This window comes from Plectropomus leopardus, chromosome 20, assembly GCF_026936395.1.
Source record: "Plectropomus leopardus strain MGB_pleo_1.0 chromosome 20, ASM2693639v1, whole genome shotgun sequence".
NCBI classification, from domain to species: domain Eukaryota; kingdom Metazoa; phylum Chordata; class Actinopteri; order Perciformes; family Serranidae; genus Plectropomus; species Plectropomus leopardus.
The window spans coordinates 16,996,698-17,018,381 of NC_142195.1; the positions used below are offsets into that span (position 1 = coordinate 16,996,698).

The following is a 21,684-nucleotide window of genomic DNA, read 5'->3' on the forward strand; positions in this document are numbered from 1 at the left end:
CTGTCTATGGAGTCGAGAGGAGGTGCTTGTTTTAGTGTTTGGCATCTCCCGGATCGCTCCTCTCGCGACTCCGAGTGTCGCTGCAGCCGATAACACCGCCCCACCAGTTTATCTCATAAAACATTTCAAACACGCTACTGGACATCTCAGTGTCGGCGCTTGATGATGACAACATAGATGTCAAATGTGGCTTTTCCTTAGCTAACATGCTTCTACAAAGGCTGTAAACTTGAAGTAAGTATTCTGTTTTGGGCAGTTTACAGTTAAATGTTAAATATTTTGCCGCGTCGTAGTTTAAATTAACGGCGGTCTCGTGTTCAATAACTACATTATCGGGGTATATGTTCCTCTTTATCTTTGATCACACCGACCTTCACACCGCCGTGCATGTAATGCATTCACAGCTTCGTGTTTTCTGCTTTATTCGAGTATCAATTAGAAAAATCTACCTATGAAGCAACCTGGCGCCTCATAGAGACTGTTATTTGTTGTTATTTTAGAGTGGAGGGGTGGTACAAAACGTGAAAGGCACTTCAAAATAATTTGATAAGCACTATAAAAATTGATAAGTTTTTGATTTGGCTCAGGGAAAGGACAGTCAACTTTAACTAGTCATGTTTTTTTTATTATTTTAACCCTTAACCTGGTTGGACATCAGTTTTTCTTTTTTGCTGAATTCAGACGCCTTTCACAAGTATTTAAACCCTTAAAACCTGAGCAAATAGGTTTAATTATCTTTGAAAACACAGGCAATGAACAATGTACAAGCAATTGGTAAAAGGTGACAAGAAAATAATATGAAAATTAAAAAGGAAGAAAGAAAATAGAGAAAAATGCCCACAAACCACATTTATTTATTTTTTATACTTTCCTTTTTTTCTGGTTAATTTCAGGTCATTTTATTGTAACTTTTTCATTGTAAGTTTAATTCTTTACATGGTTTAATGGTAAAAAAGAGAAAAAAAAAATCCATATTCTATTCAGAAGATATTCTGATATCATCAAATACATATAAAAAATATATTTGTTTTTACCAGTTTCCCAGTTATTGTTCCTCTCAGTGGTGTACATGATGATTTTTAGATTTTGTTAGGTAGGTGTTGCATCAACATCCAAGTCAGTCAAACCAGATGACTAACAAATGGTGTCTAGTAATAATGTGATTATAGATTATAGTGATACATTCAATATTAAGTGATGACAAAGGGAAAATGGCTTGCCAACAATATTGATAGTTAATCTAAAAAGGTTTTTTTTAAGCAAAATTGGGTTTAATCTTTTAAAATATGAGGAGACTTTGGTTTTCTCTGTTTTATGGAGTAGTAATCTAAATATTTTGGGTATATTCCCTCTTATGTAGGGCTTATTGCATATACCCGCAATCAAAAATTATAAAATGCAAGTCTTCTTTAAAAACAATCCAGGGCACACCTTAGGGGCTGCCTTTAGTTTGCCAGGCAATATAGATAAAAATGACCAACTCATTGCAATTAACACTTCTTCATCAGGGTCATTGTCTGCACAAATTAATTTTTTTTGTACAAACCCCACAATGTGCCTTAGATGGTTCCTGAAGGAGACTTTTATTTTTCATTTTATATTTTTTGATTGAGGGTATACTTCATTTATGCAATGAGCCTTATGAGTACACGTGAAGCATCCAAAGAGCACCTGCATGTGACCACTGCAAAGACCCGGCAGCGCTTCCACTCTTTTGTCTCCATGAATATTTTGGGGGTTTTGAACTAGTAACTGAACAAAAAAAACCCAGAAATTTCTGCATGTGACCTTAGGCTGCTGAAGTTGAGACCAAAATATTTCAGCATTTTTTTAATAAAATGAATGGGTAATCAATTACATCAAAATATAACTGAGAGGTTAACTGATATGTAAAGTAATCATCTGATCAGTTTGTTGGATGAGGCAGAGCCAGACCGAATATTATCAGATACTCTGCTGTTATATTTTCTGCTCAAACTGTGTGCAGAGGAGAGATGATGCGGGCTCACCAGCTGGCTCCTGCCACTGGAAGAAGGAGAGGTGTGTCTGCAGCTGCTGCTGTGTGTGAAATCTACAGGATATGAGGCTACAGTATCCCACTGAACACCTGTGCTTCTCTTTTTCTGCTTGACTTCTACTCTAAAGACATCCGTCACCGTCCCACATCTGAGCCTATCTGCTCTGCCACAGTGCGCCGTATCGTATCAGCTTGTCAGGAAACCTGCCAGCCATGGGTGCCTGGTATGGGTTTGTACTGAAAGTGGTGGTTCACAGTGTAGCCTAAATATTGCCATTGGAATATGTTTGGATTTTGGTTAATATCGGGGGTTGATGTTGGATTAATACCAGAGACTTTTGGCATGGCACTAGCAACCACTGAGGACACTGAGATCAGTATTTTATTTGGGGTTTTTGGTCTTTAAATGAGTGGAGGAGATTAAAATCTACAGTTAAACAAAAATGATACATGGGTTATTTAAGGCTGATTCTGTCATATTTGTGAAAAAAAGTCTAAAACGTGTCTGTGTTTCTGCAAGATAAGTACATATACTTAAATATTGATAAAATCAATTGATTTAATATCATATTTATGGCAGAGTGGAGCATTTGAATAACAATTTAGACAGATGAATTTAACAGAATCTAATATAACAGTTACAGAAAATCTGAAAAATATTTAACATAGTAAGAAAATGTAATTTTTTCAGTGAATGGGTTCTTTAGGGGGAGTTTGGATTTATGACTGGTCTTACTTTGTGTTTTTATTCAAATGATATTCATGTAAAGTGAAGAAAAAAAACATTTTAATGAATTTCAGCACATTTGAGCTTCAGCTTTTCAATCAGTAGTCGAGGGGATTTTGTTTTCTAGTTTTTCATCTTCTGAACAACTGAAAAAAAATCCCAGAGTAATATGATGCATTTGGGAAAGTCCTCTTAACTTGTAACCAAACTGTCTTTAATGCAGCGGTTTCTTTCTGCTCACAGCTACCAGTTATAAATACACACCAGACAATAGAGGATGTCAGTCAGGCCGCAGTACACTGTGAGCTCTTCACAGCCACTGACTGTGAAAGACCGGCTTTAGTGTGTGTTTGTGTCTGTGGGCTTAGATATCTCAGAGGTTGTCTGTGCCTGTGTGTACTCCGAGGTTCAGTGACACAGTTCACTGTCGAGAGCCAGTTTGCGAGGTGGGAGGTGGTTATTCCATAGACAAGGAGTGGTTGGTCTCGTATTGTCTTGTGGTTTTTGAACGGGAGGTTCCCCTTCAGGAATGCCCAAACAAGTGTGCGTGGGCTGGATGTAGACCTGGTGTTGGCTTGTGTGTGTGTGTGTGTGTGTGTGTGTGTGTGTGTGTGTGTGTGTGTGTGTGTGTGTGTGTGTGTGTGTGTGTGTGTGTGTGTGTGTGTGTGTGTGTGTAAGAGAACATGCATGTTTGTGACTTAAGTGTAATTTCATTTTATGCTGCTGAGAGTTCCTCAGCAGCAGTGATTGTTACTCGTCATATCAGCAAAAGCACAGGTGAAACAAGTTTTGTTAACAATGGCTCAATTCCATGAAATGTTCCAGCTCGTCGGGCTGCCAGCACAACACCAGAGCCATGGAAGTAGCTCACCTCAATGGAATTCACTCGTTATTAATGTTATTATTTTCACCAGTGTTTTTCTACAGTGACATGCCAAAATTTGCGTCGTAAATAAGATCTGTTGGTAGTTTGAGCGATAATTAAAATAACTGAGTTGCAACCCTAAATCCAGGCAGAGGGATGCGTCCATTTAGTTAACTTCTATGTGAAAGGTTTTCATCCTTAAGGTTTATAAACACTAAAAAAAGGCTGATATTTTTATGATGATTACATGTAAGTAAACATATACATAAAACCTTTTTTTTTACAGAAAAAATTAATATTTTATACTTAAGACTGCAACATGATATGTCATTGCCAAGAAATAAAGCTTTTTTTTTATTTTATTATTTCTTGTCACAATTTATCAGGTAGTTGTCAAAAAAATGGCATATAGAATTGTAATGTCAGTACAAGATGAAGGTCTACCTCCTACTGGCTGATATGAGCTATTACTTCATTTTGATAAATATTACCAGTGGTGCCTTCAGCTGATCTGTGAACAATTTGTGTCAAATTTAATCAAATGATGCTATTTCAAACTAGGTGGCTTTGTGTTTGCATACTTCCTCCAACCAATCAATATTCAATAAATTTTATTTAAATTGTAGAATCACAGTGAGGCATGGTCCCAGAGCACTTTACAAAAAAACATACAGTAGACAAATATAATACAAAAAAATGACATTGAAAAACATTAATGTTAAAGGTGATATTTGAATAAATGATATTAATAATAAAAATCAAAATAAAACAACCATATTTAAAGCATCCAGCAGAAATTTCAAACCCATCCAGTTTTTCTTTTATTTCTGATAAACATGCCCCTAAATTTAGGATTTGGAGTAGTAATTTTGCTGTACAGTTATATATAGTTGTGTGTTATCAGTGTAACAATAAAAATAAACATTGTACTTTTCAGATGATATCACCAAGGGGACGCATATATAGAAAAGAAGAAGCATAGGTTCAAAGACAGATCCCTGGGCTAACGTAATTCTTTGTTCTTACTTTCTTACTGCCTTTGTGTTTCAGTCATGGCTTTAAACCACCTGATGCTGCTGCGGCCTCTGCTGTGTCAGACCCTGGTGCGACAGCTTAGGTCTCCCCTCGTGGCGGCCTCTAGGATCAGTACACCACTTCTGTACCCCAACACCACCTGCCTCCCAGTTGCATGCACCAGGCTCTATGCCACCAAGAAGACAAAAGGTCAGTGAGGAGATTTTAGAGACTGGAGTTCACATGTGTACAACCTCTGTGGTTCTGTTGGCATGAGTGTGGATGACGTGATTCTACGTGATCTATCTTAGATATGAGTCTCCACTTTTTCCTCATTGCTTTGCTTCTTTCCCTCTCTTCATCTTCCAAGGCAAGGCAAAGGGCCAGTCAGCGAAGGTGAATATTAATGCAGCTCTGGTGGAAGACATCATCAGTCTAGGGGAAGTGGAGGAAGACATGACGGCTGTTGTCAGTGCACTCAAAGACGATTTCACACGCAACCTCAGCATCCGAACCTCGCCAGGTATTCAGTGTATCTCTGTTTTTCTCTTGGACTCCGTCTAATGTTGTCTGTATGCCTGTGTCTCCTTACGTCGCTCTTTGTTAGTTTCTCAAACTTTACAGGATATTTACCCAGAGCAAAACCGGTGTTTGAGTGACTTTTTTCCAAAATAATGTTTATTAGTAGCATCTCTACAAACATTGCTTCTCCTCTTTTCTTCTTTCTGTAGCATTGTTTTTGTTTCATCCATTGTCATAGCCTAGGGATAGCATATTATCAATCTGCATTTGGCTGGATGACCATGACATCCATGAGATACCTCTGAACACTGTTTGGGCATTTCATCGTATTGCATTGGATTTTAAGTGCATGGCTTAAGTGCATTTAAGGTGTTCCCAACTAGACTTTTGCTCGTTAAATGGCACATAATCTGGACACAAAATAAGGTGCAATGGGCAAAAGGGTTATTTTTAGTTCTTTTATTAATCATAGGGGTGTTGTGGGCATAACATGAATTCAACCAATAAGAGTGTCCTCCGCAATTCCCTTAAAAAGCCGAATGTGCCTGCACCTGGTGCACTGCTATGTTTATGGCGGATTCAGCAAATTGGAGAAGTGAGGGGTTTTCTGTTGAGAGTAATACAGTAAGTAATGTCACTGCAGCATATACTGGGCGACACGTAGACAGAGGAAGCAGAACCTAACTTTTAGCTTCTAAAATAATCAATAAAGTTACGCTGCTCTTCGTGCCTAAAAATATCTCTAAATGGGGAGTCGGAAAGCAGCTCTGCAGCTCTGCTCTGCTATTTTCACATTTTAGAGAATTTATATAGTCCTCATTAATTATGTATTATTTCAGCCATCAGCAAACCGTCCGTATGTCCATGTATGAGTAACAATTTTGGGTGTACACGTGTTGTGAACCCGACTAAGTAGGCGCATCTTACTATCTAAACAAGCATCCTTTAAATAGCAGAAAAATACTGAACCATTCTGGCTTTAGACCAGATTTTTGTTGGTTAATTGTTAATGGTGCAATTGCTTTCCTCTACCTTTAAAAAAAAACAAATAAAAAAGAAAAAAAAGAAGGAAATTTGCCCAACTCCATCTCATTTTCAGACCTACGCGGCCATGTGCTGGCTGTGAGAATTATAACTGCATGGGTCTGAAACTAGCAATGACAGTTGTGCTGTATGTTGTTTTGTGCTGGTTGTGAGATTGGGCCCTTTAACTTATAGGCAACACTATATGCATGAATCACAAATTAACATACAGCATACTGAGGTCACCTTATTGATTTAATTTCTAGTTTGAATTTAACCAATTATATACATGCATGAACTGAGCATTAAGTGCAACAATGCTGTTTGATTGGTGTGCTATTATCAGCACATCAAAGGCACATTTTTTGCTTTGGGATAAATTTTTCCTCTTTCTCTGTATCTACCTGAAAAAGTACCTAAGGGCTGATAGCGAGTCCCGGTGTGACCTTACCTTGACCCCCAGTTTGACCTCTGTTTCCCCAACTACATCCAGGTCATGACCCCTTTGCCTCTGGGTTCAACAAATGGGAGCTGGGCTCGGGGAGTATAATGGAAGCTCCCGAGGTGGGAGGCAGCAGCTAGATTAGACTTAAAACTTAAAGTGTCTGAGCTTTTATACTTTTTGCTCCTCAGATAAGAATGATGTGCTTTTTCCCGACATCTGATCTGCAGCTTGTGTAGTCTTTTTACTTCTACTAAACACGTCGGAGAGTTAAACATCAGAAGCACAGGTTGATTTTTTTGTAGTCAACGCCTCAAAATCTTGTCCTGTAGTTTTCCTCCAACTGTTCTATTGCTCTTATTCATTAATGTGTCCATTCTTCATCTTGTTCCCATCAGCTTTTCTTTCTCCACTCATCATTCACCGAATTCTTGGTCTGAGTCATTTTCTATCTTCAGCCCCTCCCTTTATATCCCTTTATTACTTACTCTTCTCTCATTTTTCCCAGCAATTCTCAGCTTTATATTTTAGCACATGCTATGTATTCAATTCTCGTCACACACTTTTGTATTCAAATTTCTTCTCGACCTGAAGGGCAAGCGTTTCTTACTTCACTCTCTCCATCTCTTCAGTCCTACTGTTTCTCTTGTCATTTCTGTCTTCTTCCCTCCATCCTGTCATCCTCTATCCACTCGCTGCTGTCCTCCACTCCATCCGTCCTCCTCTCTTCTGTCCAGCTGCAGAGTAATCCAGGGAGGCAGCAGGACTTAGAGCTGACAGGAGAGATGAGATGGTGGAATGGAATTACGTCAGTTGTCCGAATGTGTGTCTCGTGTGTGTGTATGTGTTTGTTCCATGAACCCCTCATCTGGCTCTCATTAAGCTTATGAGTGTGTGTGTGTGTGTGTGTGTGTGTGTGTGTGTGTGTGTGTGTGTGTGTGGATATGAGTGTATGAGCTGTTGTGTGTTGCCATGAATCCATACTGTGCATGTGTTTGTTTGCGTGCAGCAGAAAGTCGTAGATAAATGCAGAGAGAGGGGGGATCAGCACTGTGACCACCGTATTGTGGTTAGTCACAGATGGTAAATCTGGCTAGCTCTGTTTCCATGGAAACTTTAAGACGGAGTGGACTGAGAAGTTGAACAACAACACTACTTGAAAAAAATGCCTAGAAATACTTTAAAATACCTTCAGATACCAATAGGTCATCCAAGTTAGAGATGAAAAACTGTCGGAGCCAAAAGTATTAGTTTGACTTATTGAGAGATACACCAACTCACTTTCTTGCCGAGAGTTAATAATACATTTTTATTTTTAAGTCCCTACATGCACAAAAACATAAATTCATTTTATATGTGCAGCATCTTGGCCCTCACTCTTCCATGCATCCTTGGCACTAGAGGGCAGAGCCAGAAGTTTCTGATGACAACAACAAACAAAGCGACGGCGGAGAAGGTCGTAATAATCTACCGTTTTGTGGAGGCGATGTTGTAGAAGGCTGTAGTCTGTCAGGCCATTTAAACATTGCAACATGTGGACAAAGAATTATTTATCACAATATTACTGATTCATTCCCTCTACCCTTTTTTAAATGTCATTGTTGTCTCCTATCGTCATGTCTCGCTTTAACTATGCTATACTGCCCCTATGATCTCCGGTTGTACTGCTTTGCTTCGTACAAGCCTGCAAAAAAACCTACACAGAGAGCATTCTGTCCATACTCTGCGTTTATTTCGCCTGTATTCCTTTCTCTCTGTATATCTAAAGAGGAGCAAAAATAAGCCCATACAAGGCTTTTCAGGGCACTCATACACTTTACATAAGTAACAACCAACAGCTGCTTAGCTTAGCTTAGCTTAGCTTAGCTTAGCTTAAAGCCTGGCAGCAGGTGTGAGCAGATTCTGTTAGAAGTAAACCAAATCCAACTACCAGCACCTCTAGACATTACTAATAAGAAATAGCAATTATTTCATATCTTCCTGAAATTTCACGCTACTTTTTTTTAGACATAATGTTTTTTAAACTATGTTTAAAAATGACTTAAATCTACTTTGTACCCCGTATATGTCAGGAAAAGTAACATTTGTACACCAATTTTCCCTCTTAAACAGAGAAATACAGCTGTATACCTTTGACTTCAACTTTCTCTCAGTGAGGAGGCTTAATTGCATCCTCATCTCATCATAAAACACACTTCAATTTGACAGAAACAAAGTAAAAGTAGTTCGTAAATCTAGATAAATCTAGTCAGTATGTCCACTGGATATAATCCCCTTGAAACCTGAGCAAAATGGTTTGATTTCTTTGTTTCTTTGTTTTTCAGAGCACTTTGTAAACTCTTTTTTTTAAAGGTGCTTTATAAATATAGTTATTATTATTATTATTATTATTATTATTATTATTATTATTATTATAGTCCTGTAACTTATACCTCTATACCGAAATATTAAAAAAATTAAGTGAATTAGTGAATGATATTGATCCTTACAGACTTTTGACAGCATGCCACTCATTAACATTACAGTCCCTGATGTCTATTTTGTGTTTGGCGTTAGGGCCTACACCTGTCTACAATTCAAAAACTTGTCGTCTTTGAAAGCTCCAATTAACAAAAGGGTATGTACAGGATCCTCAGATCTACAAGCCAAATAGCAACCATACAATAATCTGGACAAAGAAGAACAGATAGAGGGTCACAGATATGGACATGAACGGTCTGCATGTACACACAAATTGATGTCTGAAGTCAAAGTGGGAGACAGAATAATTGGCAGGCACTTAGACAGTATATCAGTGATTCAGTCGGGCTGCAGCCATTAAAAAGTGTCCATTTCATCACATCATACCAACCTTTTATTTCCATTTCTTCTCCTGCATCTCTGACTACTTCATCTATGTTATTTTGCCCTCGAAACCATATGATAGATGGATTTTTTAAAATTACACCATTGGCTCACCTCCTTTTCGCCCCCTTTTCCTCACACACCACCAGCACAGCCCCCAGTGGGCAAGCAGGGAGCGAGTGATGTAAGGCAGAGGTGGAGATGGAGGAAACAACTGCGTCTGAGGTTAGCCAGATGGAGGAGAGGGAGAGGGGCAGATGGATGGAATGAGGGAGTAAAGGCAGAGAGAAAGAAAGGGACAGAAGTCAACTCACGCTGGCAAACGTACCTTTGTTTCTCTCAGTGCTGACAGTGAGGAGAGACAGTAGATCATGGAAACTCTTAACACTGTAACAGTGGTCTCCTAAAGTTTTCTTTTTACTCATGCAGTTGTGTCCTCTGCTGCACATTCATCTGTCCGTCTGTTTATTTGTTAATCTGTCTGACTAAATATAAAGAAAAACATGCAGTCAGTCATTCAAGTCTGCATGAAAAGTGTCATCAAACCAGAGAAGCTGCCATCTTTACCACTGTCTGACCAATACTGGATTTTTTTGGGCCAATACTGAGAGTAAAACAAATTTGATTTCAATATTTTGGTTAACATTTGATGTCAACACATAACATAAAAAAGCATTTGCGATAAAGATATGACTGAATTAATATATTTCACAGATAAACATTAATCTTTACTATCACAAAAATGACAGTAAAGCTAAATATGAGGCAGAACAGTAAATTTCAAACAGTAGATATTGTTGTAATTTAAATTATTTTAATAATGAATATAATGACCAAGCTATATTCAACTTGAATTAAGAAAATAAATGAAGTCAAATATACATAAAATGCATCCTATGAAATAGTTATTGCTGCAAATGCTTACATTTTTTATATCCAGATGCTATAAACACCCACGTGCCCACAGTCAACAATGCTATTTGCACCCAGATGTGTATTCCTGGGCTTTCTAGCAACAACAGCATATGATGTTAACACGAACAAGTCTATGCATTTAACAGCTTTATGCATCCTAAAAACAGTAAATGACAAGTCTCCTAAGTCTAAAAATAATAAGCAATGTTCACGCAGGTGGGACTCAAATCCCAGTCTTCTTTGTGAAAGTCCTGCGTTACCCTCTCCCTCTGTGGACTGTGTGGGTCTTTATACTACATCACCTGAGTTTTTAGGCAGTACATGTATGAGGTTTTACTCGTAAATGTGCCACTTAGATCTCAGAGAATATCCAAGAATGGGTTTTAATAGCCCAAACCATGAACTCTTTGCCTTAATCCGAACCGCTTTTGACTCAACTCATCAAAGCGACGAGTACTGGCCATCGCAGCAAGCAGTGGGATCCATAGTAATGTGTCATGGGGATAGGTGTAAATAGCCAAATGCTGTAGTGGTACTATTCTCACCTGTGTGCAGATACAGACTCTGTAACATAAACAAGTATTTTGTGATAAAGATAAGTCTGAGTTAAGATATTTTACAGATAAACAATAAACTTAACGATTAAAAAAGGACAGTAAAACTAGTTATGAGATGGTACACTAAATTTTGAACAGTAAAAGTTATTACCTACAAAGCTGAATTCAACTTGAATTTTAAAAAAAAGAAATTGAAATCTAGATAAAACCCATCCTATAAAATTGTAATTGCTGCAAATGGTTATTTTTTTAATGGCCTTAAGATCTGTAGATGCACAAAACCAAAGTCACTGCATCGCACATTTCAACAGCGAAATGGTGCCTTTAATTGTCTCTGTAGGTCAATTAATTAAGCAAATAAACAATTATATTGATGTGTGTTTGTTTAGGAGCGCTGGATCACATCATGGTGTCGACACAAGATGGGAAATTCCCTCTCAACCAGCTGGGACAGGTCTCCATGAAATCACCTCAGCTCATTATGGTCAACATGAGCAGCTTCCCAGAGGTAAGACAATCACACACAAAACACACACACACACACACACACACACACACACACACACACACATGCATATTCTTCCTGCTGGTATCTGTTTGTCTCATGCGGACAAGCAAACAGTAACTAAAAGCTTTATAAAAATAATCCAGAGCACAGACAGATAGACTGTCCTCACAGAAGTAGAAGTGAGCCAGACCAGAGCTCTGAGCCCACATCTCTGTTTAAATGAAACCCGACCTGTTTCTCTTTCTCCAACTGTGTCTCAGATGCTAATTGATTGATCACTCGGGGAGTCCCTTTGTTCTGGGGTGAAAGATAGCAACATGAACCCGAACTCTCTCTCTGTGTGTGTGTGTGTGTGTGTGTGTGTGTGTGTGTGTGTGTGTGTGTGTGTGTGTGTGTGTGTGTGAACTGAGATGTGGTCATGTCTGTGTGTGAGTTGTCACAGAATAGGAAATGACCTCATTTTACCCCCAGGTTAGGAAGGAATGGATTATTTTTCTTTTTTTACTCCTTTTTCTCTCCCTCTGTTCCTTCTTAGATGATATAACACTGTGCTAATCAGAGCTCCAATAAGTTTTGTCCACATTTTTAGTGGCCAGACTTGGTGGTGGTCTGGAAAATCTTAATGTGCTTTATTTTTAGCATTTCACATGACATTATGCAATCATATATCCCTAGACAGGCACACAGGGTACCTTATGCATCTTGGAAAACCTGGATGCATAAGGACAGTTTTTCCAGTTATGGAAAACACACAAAAAGTGAGAGAATGCTTAAAATGTCCTGTAATATCCTGTGTTGTCCTGGAAAATAATTTCAGCACCCTCCAGTTTTCCTTTAGCTGAGAATGAACTACTTGGCTATCAGAGTACTGCAAATGGATAACATCTGAGACGTTGTGTTCAGAAACATAATAACATTCAAAAAGTACTTTATTCATCGGAATATTTTGAATAAACTGCTCCCGGTTATGTTGTGGTAACGCTGTGAACACACTCCCACTTACACGGTAGCACATCCAGGTTGAATGGCATTAAGTGGACAAAACTCTGAATAATGTAGGTGAAGCACAGTTTCAAGTGCAAAGTTAGTTGGATGAGCAGTATTTTGAGAAATCAGCAAGCAGCATTACTGGAGGCAGGTGTTTGTATAATTCTTTGATAAATTGTCATACGTTATAAGCACGTAAGAGATGATTTCATAGATAAGTTATAGCCATAGACTGCATGTCTTTAAATCAGATATCACAGAGAAGAACATATTAGTGTGCATTGCGATCCCGGTCTGTCATACCAGCTCGATCATCACTGAAAATGTCGTGAAAAATTATCTATAGAAAATAGTAAGGACACTTTTGTGACTGACGCTTTTTCTTACATCTTGAGCCATATATAGCTACGTGGTTTTTGTTGTTGTCAGCTCCTCTTCTTGTGAGATGCAACCATTGGCAGAGTCCAAGTTCAAATGTAATTCTTTATTTCTATTTACTTAAAATATTAAATAAAAAATTATTTACTTATATATCAGCATCATGTGATGACACACTTGGTAGAACGCTCACATGACTGCAAAAAAATCTCTGTGTAAACCAGGCCAGTAAATGTGATCTGCAGAGAGGGGTTGGCATGATATCAGTCAGATACTCACTACGTGATTATCGTGGCCAAAATAATTGACCATAATATTATCATAATATTTATTGAAAAGTCTGAAAAAACTCCCACACTGGCAAGCTAACTTTTTTTTTATCACTGTAGAGTTCCTGTAGAGTTTTGCACAGCAGTAGTAGCTACCTAGTTACAGCATCACATCAGGTGTGTGTGTATGTGTGTGTTTGTGTATGTGTTAAGAACAGAACAGAAAAATGATTACAGTGATGATTAAACATTTAGGTACAAAGTCAGTTTGTTCTTTTGGAGAACCACCTGTCTGTTACAACAAAAACTTGTTTTTGCAACCGTCTTCCTCCTCCTTCTATTTTCCTATCGGTCACCTGTCACCTGTGAGCTGTCTTTGTTCTCTTTTGTGCCAACATTACAAAACAACATGCAAATCTAAGTATTTATCAGCATCTTAAATCTGGAGATCCAGTCTTTAACCTGAATCAGGCTGAATGGCCTCTCAGTGAGTCTATTGCCTTCCCAGAAACTTTAACCACAGACCACACACACACCAGCAGACACTCATGCACACACACGCTACGCTGTGGTACCCTGCGTTACCCATGTCCCACACAGAGGTGAGTCCTCAGTACCCAGAGCTAATAGGCTTATAATGATGCCTATCCATTACCGGGCACTCCAGAGGCCCTACCATTGTTTTCCATTCATTCATTAAGAGGAGTCTGTGAAGGCACAGTGAAACTAACAACAGCTACCAGCATGCTTAGATCAGGAGGCAATTTGGTGTGTGTGTTTTTTAGGATTTAGTGTTTTCTTCAGGACACACACACACACACACACGGACTTTGCACACATTCCTCTCCGCTCGCCTCTTTGCTTTGAACCGGGCCGTCAAGCGTTTGATGTGAAACTTCAGTGTAATTTCTCTTCCTCTTCTACATATTAACCAGAACCTTCCCGGCCTTTCCAGAGAAATTCCCCTTGGTTTTCCGTAACCACCGGCGTGGTCGTCGGGAGAGGGGGGAAACGGTGATGAATTTAATGCTGAGAACAATCAAACATAGGTATGGGCTGAATCTATCACCCCACACTCAAAGAGAGCAACCAGAGGCCTGTGCTCCGGATGATTCTGACAAAGGAAAAGAAACCTCATGAATTAATTTAACACACAAATAAGTTCCTTTAATCTCGTTGCCATTTTTTTCCCCAGTGGATAAGGCCAGAAGGAGCTGTCGAGTAAGGAGAGTCGAGTAGAAAGGGATTAAAAAAAAAAGAAGAGGAAATGATATGCTCCTTTTCCTCACATTGCACATTTGCACACTTTTGTAAAGCTCAGCTCAGGGAATTGTCATGCGGTTGCAGAATGGGTTTGAGGAGTGTGACTTTGTTTGCGGTAATTTAAAGGATTTGGCTTGCTCTCCTTTGTCTGTGTGCACTGTTTAACTGAAGCTCTCTGGTTCTAATGTAGTATTCGCTAGACTGAAGGATTGTGTTGTATGTGGTGGATCAAGTTTTTATGTTTCACATATGTGAATGCTGTTTTTAACAGTCCAGTGTGTAAGATTTAGGGGGATACGTTGGAAGAAATGGAAGAGAATATAATACGTATGTTTTCTTTAATGTACAATCACCTAAAAATAAGAATCGTTCTGTTTTCTTAACCTTAGAATGAATCATTTGTATGAGTGCCACCTCGTCCACAGAGATCGCTCTTTTGCACTGCCATGTTTCTACAGTGGCCCAGAGCGTACAAACCCAACATTGGCTCTAGATAGGGCAATTTACGTTTTGACATAACTGTAGTGAGCAGCCCCTCCTCAACCTCCAGCAACAGAAAAACATTTTTTTTTTTTTACGATGTGAAACTGCTTTATTCAATGTTTGAAAAAAGGAATTAAATGAAATAATGAAAAAAGGTGAGCACACAGTAGCATGTGATTGACTAGCAGCCCGTCTACAATGAGACAAACGTCCAGGGAGAAACACTGATTTGTAACCTCAAACTACTTTATTCAGTGTTTTCAGCTCGTTGCAATCTGCAATCCTGACTGAGAGATACCACTAAATCCTGCATACTCCTTCTGAATATCTACCTTAGAGTTACACGCAAGCTTCTTTTTCTGCCTTCTCGCCTGCAAAGCAAACACATAAACTTTTAAATAACATTCTGAAGAAGCCACTTTTAATAATAAACTGACATTATCAAAGTGTTGTGTGACTATAGACCAACTCTTCTGAAAACCTCTTAACAGCATCTTTGTCCGATCCCGTGTTGTGTTGAGATATCACTCAGCATTTACAGCACAGCTGCGTCTCCAGCCAGCGTCCACATTGACTCTAGTTCACTTGTTCGCTCACAAAACACATAATGCTCTTCTTTTCATCTCCCTCTGATTATTTTCATCCTTTAAAAAGATGACAGATGGTGTTTGGGAAATATTTTTTTTTCCTATAAGCCATTTTAGACAACAGCTGAGAAGGAAATTTTCTGCAGATGTTTTCATTTCTAGTAATAGTTTTGTCCCAAATCCATCACTATCCCCTCTATCTATTTATCTTCTGTTGATGTAGTTCCTCTGTGCAGATCAGAAACATGCATTTTCACTTTTGCTCTTAATGTGGACAATTGTGTCTCTTATTTCTCAAGAAAATGTCTTTTGATCAGATCATCCGTTTGTCTAATTTGCATTTCCGCCATGATTTTTACTCAGTTACACCACATGCAGTGTCATGATGATGATGCCAGATTTTAGAGGAATCTAATGACCATTTTCACAGACGTAAGGCTGGTCTCGACAAAACAAACTTTTCAGACACTGCAACTATTGCTCACAAGAGACTCTTTGACTTGTCATTAATGAGGTTGTAAGAACAGATTGATATATCTCAATACTTTTATCCGTCTTGCTCTCAAACTTGAGGCAAACCGCGCACTACATAGTTGCACTAAAGCCCACATCTTCTAACGCCACACAGCTAATCTTCGTCTTCCAGCTGCCATTTTCTTGCGAGTGCCTGAGAAGGAAACAGGACGGTTCACTCTATAGCTGCTGCTATCATCAGCTCCAGTTACCTGACAGGACGAGTGGCTAGATTTAGAATATTAATGTCACTGCTTCCTTGCAACATATTGTTTAAACTCAAAAGAGTTAAGACCACAAAAGGTAATGAGCTGGCTACGTGCAAAAGCTGATCACAATACAAGAAAAGAGTTTTTGTGTACTTTTAGATAAAGTGAATATACATGTACATATTCTCGACTCAAGATAATTTCCCATTTTCATAAACAAGCAATCAGTTCCTTTTATGAAAAAGACTATTAAAAAATAAATACATACATACCCAACAGCACGTGTGGGTGTGAGTGTGTGTTTGTGTGTGTATCCAGACTCTCCTCCTGTGAGATCACCATGGGTCAACGCCCTGCCCTGCAACCTCTCAGTCCTGTCCCACAGGGCTGAGCGCTGACAGTGGCCCAAGGCACTTCCACACTGCATGGGCTTCTCCTGACACAAACACACACACACATACACACACCCCACCCAAACACACAACATACACACCACAACACCTTAATGATTACCAGCTGGAGCTGAGCTACTACCTGCAGTTGTAGCGCTGTTTTTCTATTCACACCAGGACTCGAAGCAAGCACACATTCATATATTTGTGTGTGTTTCTCTTATTGTGTGTGTGTGTGTGTGTGTGTGTGTGTGTGTGTGTGTGTGTGGTGTGTGGTGTGTGCCCCAGGCTACAGCGGCTGCCGCCCGTGCCCTGAGAGAGAGTAGCATGAACCTTAACCCAGAGGTGGACGGGACGATCATCAAGGTGCCCGTTCCCAAGTGAGTCTCTTTCTAAAACACACACACACATGCACACGCACACACAAACACACACAGGCCCACAGGCAGAAATGTTTTCCTGCTTTTAGCACTTTCCTTCCTTTCAATATTTTCCTTACACCTTTTACTTTTCTAGTGTTATTCTTGTTTTCCTACTATTGTTACACACCAAGACGTATCTTAAGTACGAGTCCTGATATAATTAGGTGATGTGATCAATCAAATACTCAACTAAGAAAATATTAATTGATGATAGTTTTGTTTTGTTTTTACTAATATTTGACAACATAATTACTTCAAAGCGTTCATACTGGTGACAGGCGTTTGACGGTTTTGGGATGTTACAGACTAAAGAAGTAACCAATAAATCAATGAAATAACTGATACATAATGTAGATGATCATCAGTCTAAAACTTACAGTAAGTTTCATATGTAGTTTGGAATGTCTCCCTGCAAATAAATCCCTGCAGATGACAGATTTATGGACTTTTGTTTGTAGATGTATAGAGACCCCCAGTGTGTTGATGTGAAGGTCGGGTCACTCTCTCTCTCTCTCTCTCTCTCTCTCTCTCTATTCTATTTCAGCCTCTCTCTCTCAGTCGCTCTCTTTTACTCTCTGCCAAGTCAAACAGCCTCACAAAAAACTATCCGTCACTCACTCAGTAAACCACTCTGTGTGTATATACAGTGTTTTTTGGTTGGGTTTTTTTTACATACACACATGTGCATGTAAGTATACATGTATAAATGCCAGGCTGTGTTTGCATGTGCATGCATGTGTGTGTGCGTTTGGAGCAGCAGGTGTTAGTCTGGCAGTGGAGGGACACAAGAGTCAGACTGCTTTCCCCCTGCAATCAGTCTCGGCACGCTCCAAGCCTCCATTTGCATTTCCAAAGAGAAGGCGCTCCTTGATTGGCCCTGGAATCAGTAATTAGGCCGTATTGTTTGTGGTAAATAGACGCTGCACTTGGATTGTTTGCAAATAGTCCCCGAGGCAAAAACAACGGGAAAAAAAGCCAATTAAGGACAAAGACGGAGAGTGAAATGGGAAGTAGGATTCTCTGAGTGATTAACAAATGCAAAGTGAATACAAAGTTGTTGGGATGACGGATGTTTCAGCTCTGGTCCGAGACCTCGGCAAGTGATTGTTGTTAGGTGGCTGCTTACGAGTCTGAACTAAAATGATTAGACTTCACGCTTACAAGCACTTGATATTCTCATTTGCACAAGTAAGGACATTATTTTTTTTCCATCAATTTAGTCTCTGCATAGTTATGTGTGTCTGTGTTTTACCATCAGTTTGATTAACCCTTTCTGTTTGAAGGCATGTGGACTTTTTAGCCTAGTTTATCTCATTTTCCTGCAGTTTTCTCCGACACTGAAAGGCTGACAGCATTTTAATTAGTGGATGTCAATCACAAGTTTCAACAAAATACAATTAGATTAATTCAGGGGCCTGAAAACCACACGGGATGATACTGTCTTGATGTCGATTGATGTTTTGATGTATGGCTGATAACTAGTGATAAACGGGTCAGGGTTGTTTTTTGGTTTTTTTTAAACCTGCACCAACTCAGGCCCATTATCAGAGCCAATTTTCTCTGCCCAACCTGCAAATATATGCATTAATCAATGAACACAACCTGACCAACAAACCCTCAAATTGGTGCTTAAAGTTTCTGGTAATTACCAATTTCAATAATAACCTACTTGCTGTTGGCTATATTTCATTTCCAGTAAACCTCACAATATAAACATGATTTCTGTTTAAAAATTACAAACGTAGAAGGTACTCATCAATCTTTTCACTGGTTACGTCTAAAGTATGATCTTGAGCATACAGCTGATAACCTATGTGGTTTGTTTACATGAGCACACAGCTGATAGGTACGGTGGTCAGTTTAAATTACATTACAGAAGTGCATAGAAACAGTTTCAGTGTGGACAGAGAGGACACTGTGTTAGCCTACATAGTCTCAGAGGGAAATATTTTTACTGCACATTAATACCCAAAAGATTTCAATTTGTCAGACTCAAAAGATTTTCCTGGTCAAAAACTAGATGACAGAAACCCTCAGCATGGAAGCGCTGATTATAAAGCTGCTGTTTTGAGACTGATGCAGAGAGGGGGAGAGAAGGTGGAAGTTAATAATAATTTAATAATGTACTCACTGCTTTGTCACTTAAAGAACTGCCTGCCCAAAACTAGTGAAACTAGGCTCCTAGCACTGTTTCAATGTTTAGGAAAGAGGTGCACTTGGATTGAAATGGTCACACAGACGTACTATGGGAATGTCAAAATAAGGGCGCATCTCAGTTTTTTCTCTTTGCTAAGATAATATTGGATCGTTGACCAGTGAATAAATATATCTATCCAGATCAATTTATTGTCACACCCCAAATTTTAATCTACATTTGCTTTTTGAAGATAGACAATTTTAGCTATTATTTAATACTTTGGTACAATGTATTACCTGCTTTTAAAGGACCTGCTGCTTGAACCCACAGACATCAGTCGAGCTCAGCTTAACTAATAATATCCCTCATCATATCTTCAAACTTTAAACTGAGACTAAAATAAAAGGCACAGATGAGTTTGTGTGTGTAGCCGTAATCTTTTCACCTGTCTCACAGGGATTCTTACCGTCCCTGTTTTGTTTAGTCTCCATTATCTTCTCTCCTCTATTCCCTGCAGAATAACTCGAGAACACAGAGAGAACCTCGCCAAGGTGGCCAAACAGCTCAGCAACAAGGCCAAAGACTCTTTGAGGAAAGTGCGATCTAATGCGCTCACGCAGGTCAAAAGGATGAAGGAGGGACACTCGGAGGACACCATACGACTTGTGGAAAAACAGGTAGGAGACATGAAGAAGAAAAAAAGACAACATTACACACAGAGATAAAGTGAGCTTCATGAAGCTTCTTAAACTGGTAGGATAAGGAGGTTTAATATAAAGGAAGATTGAGATCAGTGGGAAGTGGTAACGGAATATAACGGACCAGATGGCACTCGGCTTTTGTGCTCAAACCGCCAAAAGAAATATATGAGCAGTGTATCTTCCCAGAAATTATTACCCGGTTACTCAAGATAATCCACTGACCTTGTTGTGAGCAGTGTGATGTAGGAAGAAATTTCTTTCTATTTGAACTACACCCACCGATTATATCCCTGCGCATAAAGAAGCATGAATCTACTGCTTCCACTCAGCAAGCTAACATCTATTTATTTATGTTTACATCTTGCACTGTCACGAGTGCAAGCCTCTTGTCCATGAGTAGTTGCACCTTTCCTTCTGCACCTTGGTATGGTTACTGGGAGTAGTTCAGTAGAAAGAAAATAGTTCCTTCATAAAACAGCTTACGTCCCGTCACATCACAGCTACATGATGTCATCTTTTACTAGACATACTTCAGACAAACGTTTGAAGTGAGCCCAAAAAGTGTATTCCAAGTCTTTTTTCCTCTCTTCACAGATTCAGCAGATGGCGGACAACATTGCAGTGGACATTGACAAGCAGCTTGCAGCCAAGACCAAGGAGCTGTTAGTCTGACTGCGACGATTAAAAGGTTGTATTTTTGACACCTACAGATGGACACACATAACAGAAGCAACATGTCATTCCTGTTTTATTTATTATAGATCAGTCGCGTTGGAAAGTTAGATTTTGAATCCCGTTCTCACAGTCGAAAAGCTTCACACAAACGAACGAGTCTTGGTCCTGTTGTACATGTTATGGCAGAAACTGGGCTTTGGTTCCTGCCCACATCACTGGCAAAGATCTGCTCCTCGCTGCTGGGTGATATCTGTGTTAAAACGTCAGTGCATAAACAAAAATTGGCACAGGAACAACAACAACAACGACAGACTGCCAGTCACCTCCCTCCTCCCTTGTTACTCCTCCTGTCTTCAAACAAACACTAAGCGAGGGACGAATGGACTTTTAATGGGATTTGCGGGCCTCCTCCTAATCAAACTCCTTGCCACAAGGGCAGTCTGTTTATATAAAACAAGCGCACCCGTCTGAATGTAAACTGGCTGCGGGTTTTGTCTTGGTGGCAACAGCGGGAGAGAAAAGGAGAGAGGGTTTGTTCCAGAAACGCAGGATATGATTAGCGTGTTGCCAAACATTTGTTTTACATTGATTCAAAGGGGAAAAAATGCTGTGAGTTTAAAAAAAACAAAAAAACTTTTAATTTCTGCCCGTGTCTACGTTTGATAATCTGGCTACTCTCTCGACAATAAAGTCAGCAAAGTAACATTATTGATGGACTCCATTAAACTGCCTTGTACCATGTGCGTCATCTTTCTCTCTCTTGTTTTCTTTTCTTTTTCTCCACTTTTGGTTTGAAGTCGCCCCCTTCTCCATTAGTCAGAGTGATAATGGACTTTTCCTGTGTACAGACTTATAGGCCTTAGCTGCTGGCACCACAATTGTCCATTAGGAAAAAGGGCTTTTAATGTTATGTACTTGGCGCTCTTTGTTTTTAAATGACTGCACTTTTAAAACCATCGTCAGGAGTTATAGCACGAGTTGTTCAGAGTGGATGAATAACAAGAAATGCGTGAATGGGAAATCTACCCAGCGACACACACACATGCTTTCATGTAGCCGCTGTTTACACCGGCTGGCTTTCCGCACTATTATGTGGTTGGTGTCCTCATCTTTATCATGATTTGTTTTGCCTCCTCTGCTACTGGTCGCTCACATGGCACACAGGTTTAATTTTAAAAGTTTGCCCACACACTTGCTCTTATAGCCACCCTGTCATTCGATGATTACAGCGCTG

General features: G+C 39.4%; 1 protein-coding gene across 1 annotated transcript; it reads left to right on the top strand.

Moving 5' to 3' along the window:
* Nucleotides 1–100: 100 nt before the first annotated feature.
* Nucleotides 101–21,193, top strand: mrrf (mitochondrial ribosome recycling factor). The gene is made up of 7 exons (XM_088070837.1): nucleotides 101–234; nucleotides 4,660–4,833; nucleotides 4,994–5,146; nucleotides 11,316–11,434; nucleotides 16,804–16,895; nucleotides 19,592–19,751; nucleotides 20,370–21,193. Exons 2-7 carry the CDS (start codon nucleotides 4,662–4,664, stop codon nucleotides 20,445–20,447), a joined length of 774 nt encoding a protein of 257 aa, XP_087926963.1. The 5' UTR covers nucleotides 101–234; nucleotides 4,660–4,661; the 3' UTR covers nucleotides 20,448–21,193.
* The last annotated feature ends 491 nt before the right edge of the window (nucleotides 21,194–21,684 follow it).

Excerpts from the sequence above, each read along its gene's own strand:
- mrrf (XM_088070837.1), top strand. The coding sequence starts at position 4,662 with ATGGCTTTAAACCACCTGATGCTGCTGCGGCCTCTGCTGTGTCAGACC. Across the intron at positions 5,147-11,315 it reads CAGCATCCGAACCTCGCCAG|GAGCGCTGGATCACATCATG; the intron begins GTATTCAGTGTA and ends GTGTTTGTTTAG. Across the intron at positions 11,435-16,803 it reads ACATGAGCAGCTTCCCAGAG|GCTACAGCGGCTGCCGCCCG; the intron begins GTAAGACAATCA and ends TGTGTGCCCCAG.